This window comes from Pinus tabuliformis, chromosome Q, assembly GCF_031772625.1.
Source record: "Pinus tabuliformis cultivar Carrire ecotype Pingquan chromosome Q, CPIR1, whole genome shotgun sequence".
NCBI lineage: Eukaryota > Viridiplantae > Streptophyta > Pinopsida > Pinales > Pinaceae > Pinus > Pinus tabuliformis.
Genome location: NC_142296.1, coordinates 852,731,568 through 852,743,697, shown reverse-complemented (window position 1 = coordinate 852,743,697; position 12,130 = coordinate 852,731,568). Strand labels below are relative to the sequence as shown.

The window sequence follows — 12,130 nt, the reverse complement described above, 5'->3', positions numbered from 1 at the left end:
GCAAAAGTCTCCTCATAGTCAATGCCTTCCTTCTGTGAGAACCCTCGAGCCACAAGACGAGCTTTATACTTGTCTATGGTTCCATCAGCTTTGTATTTCACTTTATACAGTGTACACCCATTTGCAGCCTATGGGTTTTTTTTCTGCAGGAAGATCAGAAAGTGTCCATGTATGATTCTTCTGAAGACTTTGGAATTCGGCTTCCATAGCCTGTTCCCACTCAGATGTACCCTTAGCCTCTGAATAGGTTTGAGGCTCAAAAATACTGTGTATGTTAGCCATAAGAGCAAAATTGACTGTAGACTGTTGTCTGTTCTTATGTCTAGAAGTTCTACCTTCAAGGAGCTCATCATCCCGGAGATCACCTATGGTTTTAGCCCACCATTTAGGCCGAAGAGAAGAAGAACCAATATCAGGAGCAGAGGAACCAATATCAGAAGGAGGTGGAGAAGGCTCAAGAGCAATAGGGACAGCAAGAGGAGGGTTAGCTTCTGGAGGAAGCTCAGATAGAGTATTATCTAATACTGATGCTACATCATCCCTCCCATCAGGTGGACCGACTGGAAGAAGAACACTGTGAGGCTGATCCTCAGAACATTGCTGAAAGAATCCTTTGTCCTCATCAAAGACTACATCCCGACTGAAGCTAAGACGACCAGTAGCTATATCTATCAGCCTATAGGCTTTGTGATGATCACTGTACCCTGTCATCATGAGTTTCTGGCTTTTGGAATCCAACTTAGAGCGCTTAGCAGCTGGAATCCAAACATATGCAACTGAGCCAAATACTTTGAGATGACTGATCTTAGGCTTATGGCCAGACCAAACCTCTTCAGGAGTCTTCCCTGTAACAGCCTGAGTGGGTGATCTGTTAAGAAGGTAAACAGCAGTAAATACTGCTTCAGCCCAGAATCTGTTTGGAACACTCCTGTGTTGTAACATGGAACGAGCCATTTCAACAACCGTGCGGTTGCGGCGCTTGACAACACTGTTCTGCTGAGGAGTGTAGGGTGCGGTTAACTGATGTTTGATGCCATGAATATCACAGAAATTGGCAAAAGCTGAAGAACAAAATTCCCCCCCATTGTCGGTCCTAAGAGTCATGATGTTACAGCCAGACTCTTTTTCAACTAAGGTTTTAAACTTCTGAAAGGTACTAAGTGCATCAGATTTATTTTTTAGAAAATACACCCACATCTTTCTACTGAAATCATCTACAATAAGTAAAAAATATTTGCAAGCAGTGATAGAAGCTGTATTCATAGGACCACAAATATCAGCGTGAAGTAACTGGAGTACCTTAGATGCACGCCAAGATTCTCCATTCTTGAATGAAGACCGATGTTGCTTTCCTGCTTGACAGGCGCCGCATACCCCTAACTGCTGAGTCTGAATATCAGGTAATCCTGACACAAGTCCCTCCCGGGAGAGCTGAGAGAGATACTGCATATTTAGATGCCCATATCGCTGATGCCAAAGAGTACTGATGGGAGAGACACGTGCTGCTAGAGCCACTTCTGGAGAGTCACCGGTGTCAAGTAGCCTATATAGACCATGGTCCTCTAAGCCAACAGCAACTGTTAGACTAGTCTCTCTGTCAATAATAGAGCACTTGTGTGCACTGAACACAACATCAAGCTGAGGAGAATTCCTCATAATCTGGCTGACAGACAGCAGATTAATTTCCATACCAGGAACATAGTATACATTCAGAAATATGAGTGTGCGCCCACCAGACTGAATTTGAACTGTACCTCTGCCAGCTACTGTGTACTTTTCACCTCCGCCAAATACCACGGAATCACTGAAAGGTGAGAAGTCAATAAACCAGTCACGCCTGTGAGAAAAATGGCGTGATGCACCAGAATCAATGTACCATGCAGAAGAAGGAACATGATCTGAAGACCTTTTAGCCATAAAGGCGTAAAAGGCTTGATTTCCTTCTAACATCAGATTGGTGAGCGTGGCCATTTTCTCAAAGAGAATACAAAAGTATGACACACAAGAACAATGTAGCTGACTGCTTATGCTGGTGAAAATTTAAAGAACAGACTTTCTGCTGTCTAAAACAATAGTAATACTGCTAATACAGTTCTGAGAATACAGTTTTCCACAAGAGAATGCCGGTCTACCATAAGAGTATATTGATGCAATAAACAGATGTCACAGGTCTGAGTTTGTAATGAAGACTGTCAGGATCACAAGAAAAAAAATTCCGCTGATTGGGAACACACTCCCGGCAACCAGAACCACAAATACAGCAAATACAAATGTTGAAAAATGGACCCACATGTGCTGTCTCAGTTTCACGCTTCTGCTGAATGGTAACCCACTGCCAGCAAACACCACGGATATATATATACGTCTTCAGGTATCAAAAAATGGCCCACAGAAAAAAATACGCAGATCTAAACAATGGCCCACGTGAGCTATCCAAGCTTCACGTTACTTCTCGTCTCAGCTACCGGTCATATGCTTTTGAAATTGGACCACGTGAGTTATCAACACTGCACGTTCCGTCTCAGCTATGTTTATATACGTGTATATAAAAGCCACAGGTGAATATAACCACGAGATTTATAACACGCGTATGACAGAGAATATATCACGCGTATGATATTAAAACGTATCACCGTATTACAGAAAATATATCACGCGTATGACAGAGAATATATCACGCGTATGATATGAGAATAAAACACAGAAAGTTGCACAGAAGTAACGCGTATGAGTTTTATAATCACGGGTTACGTAAATCCTCGGGCTTGACTGTGACAATATAACAGCGATTGCAAAAAAACAGGTTACAATGAACCACGGGTTTCAGATCCACGGGTTTGACTTATAAATCCACGGGTTTCAGATCCACGGGTTTGACTGTGACAATATAACGGCGTTTGCAAAATACACAGGTTGCGTGATATATAATGAACCACGGGTTTCAAATGAATATCACGGGATTCAAAATGTATAACCACGGATACATAATTCACAAGTTGACAGCGCTTAACAGCAGTTAAAAACAAATTGACAGATGCTCGCAGATCGACTTTTCAAACCACAACTCCTATTTTCAAACAAACAAATGAGTTTTGAAAGGAGAACACCTGGATCACGAATGCTGAGAAATTCCACGGTGTGGTCGAGTAGCCGCCAGGTGAAGAAGAAGATAGCCGGATCCGCGATTCCAAGCAAAACTGACCAGCCAAAAAAAATCCCGCTCCCACGAAAACAGTCACCGCCACAAAGTTATTTCTTTAATAAAATGATCATGCAAGAGAAGAATCCATTTCTGTATCGAGATGGACGACTGTAAGCTTTTATCACAGCGAGCAAAGCCGAGGCTAAGACTCAGTGAAGGCTGCCTGGCTTACAGAGGGCTCGACCTTAGAAAGGACTCAAGAGATTACGATGCAAAGAGAATTACTGTTCAAGAAGAATCTCTTAACCTTGCTCTGATACCATAAAAGAATGTTCAATGAATTGATTAACCTGGAGCAAACAGCTCAATGATAATACAAAGATATTTACAATAATAGAAACATCAGGTTTCTATGTAGAATATAGAACAAACAGTTTCATCTAAGAAACTGCTAAAAGAAAAAATAGAAACAGCTAAAAGACTGAGCATTACTAAATAGAGATATATTCTAATATCCTGCGGTGCCAAATCTCACACAGCTCAGAACTGCTAGCTCTGCTGTCAGTGCTACTGCTCAATGCCAAAGGGGCTGGAATGCAAACTTGTACACCTTTGCATGGCGTACACTTATCACTCTAGCTGAATTAGCTGGAGTGCCCCTGGGATACATCAACACCTGTCCTCCCCTGAACAGTACCTCATATCCTCTGTCCTCCAAAGCTGAGACGGATATGAGGTTCTTCCTCATCCCTGGCACATAAAGAACATCTGACACTTTCAAGGGAGGTTTGGACTCCCTCTGAAATGTCAGTGTCCCCACCCCGACTGCTCTAACAAGTCTGTCATCACCAAGTACTACCTCTATATCAGTGCCACTGTTTGAAAGCTCTGAGAAGTACTCACGGACTCCTATCATGTGACGTGAAGCCCCACTGTCCACATACCAGATACCTGAAGATGCTCCGCTAATCGAGGGAAAAGCATGCTCCCTCTGAACCTGTGTGGTAGGTGATCCTGCACTAGAGGACTCACACGTAGTGAACGCAAACTCCTGGTCAAAATGACCTGCAAAGTCCTCAATCTCTGCTGAAGCTGCCACGTCCTGGTTCTTCCCCTTCTTCTTCTTCTTCTCCGGACACACAACTGCATAGTGTCCCATCTTTTGACAATTCCAACACTTCACCTTGGAATAGTCCTTCTGTGTGTTCCCCTGTTTACCTTTACCTTTGCCTTTGCCCCCACCACTGCTTGTGGAAGCCTGCTTCTTCCCTTTGCCTTTCTTGCCTCCTGCCACCAGTGCTACATCCTCATCCTGCTCAACTGGCTTGGCTGCCCCAAGCTGACCTTTCCTGATCTCTGTCTGAATGCAATAATCCCAAAACCTCTCCCATGTGGGAAGGGTCTCACGTGCACAAACCCCATCAGCAAAGTTCAACCATGAACGGGGGAGGCCATTCACTGCAATCCGCACCAACTCAGTGGGTGGAATGGCCTCTCCAATCGCTGCCAACTCATCTCTCACATTAGTAATCTTTGTGAGATATCCAGCTGCACTATCATTACCCATCTTAATGTTCTTCAGCTTCTCCTTCAGGACCATCTTCCGGTTCTCATTGGTACTCTGGTAGAGATTGGACAATGCTGTCCACATCTCATGGGCATTGCTCTTTCCTCTCACATGAGGAATGCAATGGTCTTTGATTCCGTCTAGAATCAGCCTCTTACCCTTGTTGTTCTTTTTATTATAAGCTGTCAAATGAGTAGCATCAGTAGGCACAACAACAGGGTTTTGTGTGGTATGCACCATGATATCCCAGACTTCTGCCTTCTCAAAGATACTCTGCATTCTCTCCTTCCAAACGCTGTAATTTGTATGCCCATCCAGCCTATCCTCCACCCTCAATCCCAATGACATCCTGCTGTCCTAAAACTGAAAAATAGCACTACTGTAGTAAAGATAAAACTGCTGTTTATGAAAAAATCAGCTTGCTGGAATTTTCTGAGTGAAAAATCAGCAATTGTAATTTTTCCTTTTGTTGTCCCAAACTGTCTTTCAGCGCTCAAGCTCTGATACCATGTAGAAATTTCTCATTTCCCACCCCCGTTTTCAGTTTCTCCTTATTTCTCCCATATAGTTAAATGCCCTTTCCTATAACCATACATTTAACAAGCTGGAAAAAATAAATTCGCTGAAAACACAAATTCTGGAAATTTTACAGAATGCTGGAAATTGCAGAAATAAAAATCAGCAGTAATAAACAACCATTAAAACACATTTAAACACTGAGATTTTTGGTCAATGTGACCCTGGAAAAACCCCCTACAACTCTTGGGGAAAACCAGTTTGAGAGCTGTTCTTTATTTCTGGAAAATGCCTTTTTACAGTAAGAGAAATATTCAGCAAAAATCAGCAAGCAAACTTTTACAACTTATCTCAGCCTTGCGGAAACTCCGCCTTGCTGAAACTCCGCCCTGTTGAAACTCCGCTGCATAGACTTGCTAAAACTCCGCCTTGCTGAAACTCCGCCTTGCTGAAACTCCGCTGCTGAAACTCCGCTGTTGATACTCCACTGTTGATACTCCGCTGTTGAAACTCCGCTGCTGATACTCTGCTGCTGAAACTCCGCTGCTAATACTTCGTTGCTGAAACTCCGCTCTGCTGAAACTCCGTTGCTGAAACTCTGCAGCTCACTGTCCAGAAATCTCCCTTGCTCTCTTGCTCTCCTCTCAATCTGCTCATGAAAGAATGAATTTTTCCTCCTTTTCCTCCTTTAATCTAACCCCAAGTGACTTTTGGGTGATCCAAGTGACTTTTGGGTGATCCCTAAATCCAATGGCTGAAATAGATTGAGATCTAAGGCTGAGATTAAATGATCATTTAAATCTCACTTTTTATTTTTTAATTCACCCCACTTTAATAAAGACCCACTTAGTCATTTATTTCCAAAGTCACTTTTCCTTTTTAATTTTTCATTGACTTTATAAAACTTGCTTTAAAATTAGACTTAGTAACTTTATCACTTAAAGTCACTTTTAAATTAGATTTAACTTTATAAAATTATAAAGTCACTTTAGGAGAAAAATTAAATTCTTTTGGACACTTTTCCCTAGGGCAAAGATCAAAGCCTTAACGAACCACCTGTCCTCCGGTACCAAATTTCAACACTCTTGTGATTGGTTCATACAAGTCTGCAATCAAGGAAGTCCAAGTTCACACATGTGAAGGAAGGAGGCTAATTCTGAATTTTCTGCGTTGACTTTTGTTTGGGAAGCCATTGACCAAGTTTGACTTGGAATTTTGACTCTCTTTGACTTGCAAATTTTCAATCTTTGGAGGCTGAATTCTTCTGTGAAGGAACTGTATTTTTCTAGGCTGTTTGACTAGGATTGACTGTAGGTCTGTTGAATGAAGTTTGACTGCAGAAATTTGAAGTTTGACCACAACTTTCTCTCTTCTTTGACTAGGACATTTTTGGGATTTTTTGACTGAAGTTTGACTAGCAAAGGAGGCTGAATATTTTGACCTTTGACCAAGTTGACTTGGAGTTGATTTAACTGTTGAATGTTGATTTTGACCAAAAATTGTAGACTTTGACTTTGGATTAGATTTGACTTTTGGGTTTATCTCTCATTGGGTATTGGTTAGTTGAATTGGTTGGTCAAAGCGGTTGTCCTTTGAATCATTTATTGATTGGAACAATTTATCTCTCTGTTGAACATTTGATAAGAATCTAATAGAAGAAGAATTTGAAAGGGTTTTCCCACTTGTGGGGTTTTTCCTTGGTCTTGTCATTGATGTTGACATTGGTGTTGATTGACTTCTATTGCACATTAGATTTACTGTTCTATCTACAATTGCTTATTGTTATTGGAAGATTAAATTTGTTTAAAAGTGATTGCTAATTGAAGAAAGAATTGGGTTAAATGATTGTACTAAGCATAGAACAGTGGAAAATTAACTTGGTATTAGAGCTGAGTTGAAGACAAGCCCAAGGAGACAAGAGACAAGCAATCACCTTTGAACGAATCTATTTGGAAGATGCTACATGGTCCAAATGTCTACCATACAGAGAAGCTGGGTGACTCATCAAACTTTGCTTCTTGGAAGATAAAGTTGGAAGTGATATTGGATGAAGTGATACTGCATATCATCAAAATCATTGTATATATCAGGATCCTTATCATTAACATCACCCTTTAAGCATTCAAATAAGATAGAAAAGCTTAGCATGTCAAATCGATGTTTTGTTTGAGTGATGGGTACATTTTTACTAGGGTCATGGCAACAATTAATGCCACCAACATCGAGGTACATAGAGGGCTTGGTCCTCCTAATTTAATGCTAGCTCCATACCTTTATACATGAAAAACTTCAACGAAAACGTTGCAACCCCCCCAAATCTGAAAATCCTGAAAACTATTAAGTCTGCTGGATTTTGAGTGGGATCTAAAATTCTGCTTTCTTCTTATGAAATTTGATGAGGTTGGAATCACTCTCAAACATCCTGATTCACTTAATGGTAATGTTAAAAATTCAAGTAAACTTTTACTTTAAGAATTTAACATCACCATTAATTGCATAGCATTAGTAGGGCTTGGACAAATCCACTTCCCAACACTTCTAATCACTTCTAACATCGCTTAATCGCCCTTAGCTGCACTCCAAAACCTTTGAGAGCTCTGAACCTATCACTGAATTGCATGAGAATGAGGCAATAAATTGATTTTAAGATGCTTTTTTCAGTGGACACATGTCCAAATTTTGGACACCAGTAGGGATTTTGTTCAACACCAATCAAACTCATGTCCTACGAATAGGGCATGAGTCAAACTCATGTTGGTCACGTGTCATCCATGTGTTGTGTCTGTCATGTGGAATACATGACATGGGTGGGAGGGCAGAGGGTATGGAGGATGTGTCATTTTACTTAGTATGGAGTGTTAATACTACATCGCTAACATGAAATGGAGTTCCCATGAATAGAGGATCGTTGTTTGAGATTGTGGATCTCTAAATGGGCATCTAGCTATTACTAATGGACATTTTTGGTACATAATTATGCCACTTGAGTGGAAAAATGTATTCACATCTTATATTGCAAGTTAAGATTTGGGATGAATTTGGATGCCACAGAGATAGAAACTGAGTTACAATTTCTATAATCATTTATGTACATTGACAACATAGAGCATATGCTCCAAATGTTATTACATTTAAGTCTTTTTATAAGTTTTTAGTAGATGATCACTACCGGGAAAGACCTTTAGGGATATAAACCTCGTAAATTTATTAGGGAAGAACAATTAACTAGATTATGACAGGTAACAAGGGTTATACTTGCAATTTTTAAGTCCGTGTTATGAATATAATTCGTATAAAAATAAAATAAATATAAGTGAATAAAAAATAATCATAGTTATAGTTAATTAACGATTAGTTAATGAAGAGGCATGTCTCTAAGGACATGACCATTCATGAAGGGGCACATGCCTAGGTATATAAGCAGGCCCTCATTGTAACATTCAAACATTCTTGTACATTCATCATATCAATAAAATATTATTTTAAATACATTTGTGTATTTTAACATTTAAAGCACGACAACTATAAGTTTTGTCGCTTCAGTGGTATACATCTTGAAGCATATGCAACATGTCTAACAAAATAGAACATTGACATGAGAGAGACCAACGATAAAGAATGCTCTAACCAAGAAAACGATGTTGAACATGGATCTTCTCAAGTTGACATAAAAGTCACTGAAATCAAAGTGAGTATAAGAAAACTGAAGATGAAGCAGCTAAAGATGAGACTGTTAGCGAAAACACTGTTGAAGAAAATGATAAATATGAGTCTACTAATTGTGAAACTGTTGAGGATGTTAAAATTGACACAAACCAGGGAATAATGGAGTTAGATACTTCTCCAAACACAAAGCATCAAATAGAAAATAAAATGGATCCTAAAAAGATCAACAAGGAGATTGTGAAGACATTTGTGTATTTTAACTTTGAAAGCGCAACAACTTAAGTTTTTTCGCTTCAGTGGTATACATCTTGAAGCATATGCAACCTGTCTAACAAAAGAGAACATTGACACGAGAGAGACCAATGATAAAGAATGCTCTAACCAAGAAAATGATGTTGAACATGGATCTTCTCAAGTTGACATAAAAGAGGCTGAAAATCAAAGTGAGTGTGAGACAACTGAAGATGAAGCAACTAAAGATGAGACTGTTAGCAAAAAAATTGTTGAAGAAGATGATAAAGATGAGTCTACTAATTGGGAAATTGTTGAGGATGATAAAATTGACACTGCAAACCAGGAAATAATGGAGTTAGATACTTCTCCAAACACAAAGCATCAAATAGAAAAAAATTGGATCCTAAAAAGATCAACAAGGAGATTGTGAAGACACTGCCCAGAAAAATACCCACAAAAGCTTTTGAAGGGCTCTTTATGTACTCTGAACATCTAGAACCCAATTATGAATGTATTAAGAACCATTTTATAGTATGCAAGGATGTCCTTGGTGAAGGACAACATGGGATTGTTAAAAATTGTATCTGCAAGAAAACAAAACGAGACAGCAACATTGCACATAGTTCATCAAATTCAGATTTAATAATTGGACTTAGTGACAATGTTATCTTGGGCAAAGTGATTTTCCGGTTGTGCAAAATACCATGGAGAAAACAACCAGTTTTGAGTATATTAAAACAGTAGTGGAATAAAGGCATGACGAAGCGTTTTTCAATTTATCATCGTCTTTCACAGAAGATTTACATGGGCGTATTTTCGGATGGCATCAACCCTTCTTAGTCCCAGGTTGACATTAATGCACATAAGATTTACATGGGCAACGTTCCGACAGACATGGAGTTTGATTGCCTGTCTGTTTTCTATCCGCTAATTCATCTTTCAGAACCTTCCCAGTGAAGATCACCCTTAAATTTTTTGGCCTGTGTCTGTAAAGCTACTGATTTCATTGTAGATAAGCAACGCGGGCTCATCCTCACGAACCGCTATGTTGTCCAACCCAGACTTGCTGTGGCCAAGGCTACGCTTCTCAATAGTGAAGAGATTACAGTTTATCCTCTGTACTGTGACCCTGTTCGTGATTTTCGATTTCTCCATTTTGATTCGGTAGCAGTTTGGTTTATGGAAATTGAGGAAATCCGTCTTGCACCAGAAGATGCAGCTATTGGATTGGAGATCCGATTGGTGGGTAATAACAATGATGAACAATTTTCATTCTCTGCAGGAAACCCTAGACCGATTGGATCAATCCGCCCCTATTTAGTGCAGTGTTGGTGCTACTTGAACTTGAGCCTTCCATGTTCACAAAATTCAACAATTTTAATTAACAAAATGTATAGATTAACACCCACATTGCTGGAATTGATGTCGATGTTTCAAATCGCAGGTGAATGATTGTGACCCTTACGAATCTGGTTGGTCGTGACCATTAGGCAAAGCAAATAAATAAATAAAACAACTTAATAAACTATTGAAGTGACTTATAAAGTCATTATAAAGTCACTTTATTAAATTATAAAATCACTTTATAATAAATTTTATAAGTTATTTCTTAACAAAAAAAGTTAATTAAATGGGTAATATCACTTACACATGCGGAAATAATGTCAGCGACTGAAGAAATTATTAGTGATTAAGCTTTGAGGACAAAGCTTTTTGAAGAGGCAATTTTATGAATATAATTTGTATAAAAATAATCATAATTATAGCTAATTAATGATTAGTTAATGAAGAGGCATGTCTCTAAGGACACAGTCATTTATGAAGGGGCACCTGCCTAGGTATATAAGCGGGCCCTCATTGTAACATTCAAACATTCTTCTACATTCATCATATCGATAAAATATTTTTAAATACATTTGTGTATTTTAACATTTAAAGCAGAACAACTATAAGCTTTGTCGCTTCAGTCCGTGGTAGAGAGATTGCTTTACAGTTTCTAGAGCCTTGACTTACTTTGCTTATTCATATTTTTCATTAAGTACTAGAATACTTAAAATTCCATTATGATGATGTAGTACTTTAAACTGGTTTCCTTCAAAGGTGTTCGAGCGAGGATTTCAAATTTAGGTTCACAAGGTTCTCCCCATTGGGTACTGTTGCAATCTTTGTATAAAACCAAATTGAAACAGAATTTTAGTGGTCATGTTGTGTATACCAATTTAGTTCCATTGCAGTTGATGCATTGAAACTATGTACTTGTTTTCTAATGTTGTTTTCCTTTTGTCATTGGACGCAGGAATTTGACACAAAGACAACGGATGCTTATAGAGGAGTTTGCAAAAGAGGAGAACAGTGAAGATGACAAAAGTGCTGCCAGGGCATCTGGCTGAATCCTGATGTTTCCTTTTTAATGAGGCGATTCTGCCACCCATTTGAAAGGCAAGCTCCGTCTTTGGGATTGTGAGGTGGTTTTCATAATGAAATAAACTCTCTTGTCCTCATTTCATGTATAGTTGTCAAGGGTAACTTTTATTTGAATGGAACTTATATGTGATTTGATTTTGTATTAATAGCATTCTTCTTGAATCTCTATTTCTATAAAATGACGATGAATTAAAACGCATGATATAGTGTTATTTGGTCAAACAATTGACCAATAACTCACTCATTCTTGTAGTTACGATGGACTTTCCATACATGATTAGCATTTTGTCCATATTTTGTTTCAATGGGGTCATACTGAAGAATGCACTGTATTACAATTTTATGGCTGAAATGTAGCAATATATATTTTAACAAGATAGCTTTTTGTGTGAAAAGATATCACTAGGAGACGCAAAACACCTCATTTGGTGTCCATGATATTATCAAATGCATTCCTGTTAAATTTCCATTATAGCTACAATGAGTCTAACAAAATTAAGTTTGGGAAAATCATGTTGCAGACATGCAGATTGTGAAGTGTGTTATTTTCATTTGATATTATATATTCTCATATTTGTTGC

The 12,130-nt window shown here is 38.8% G+C and overlaps 1 protein-coding gene across 4 annotated transcripts in view; it reads left to right on the top strand.

Annotated features, from left to right (window-relative positions):
- Window positions 1–11,841, top strand: part of LOC149222233 (chaperone protein dnaJ GFA2, mitochondrial-like) — a 235,275-nt gene extending 223,434 nt beyond the window's left edge. For all 4 annotated transcript variants that reach the window (XM_089385325.1, XM_089385321.1, XM_089385323.1 and 1 more), the window contains one exon: window positions 11,422–11,841. In XM_089385325.1, the coding sequence (XP_089241451.1) occupies window positions 11,422–11,429 (8 nt within the window). In that variant the 3' untranslated portion in view covers window positions 11,430–11,841. The remainder of the gene's footprint in view (window positions 1–11,421) is intronic.
- The last annotated feature ends 289 nt before the right edge of the window (window positions 11,842–12,130 follow it).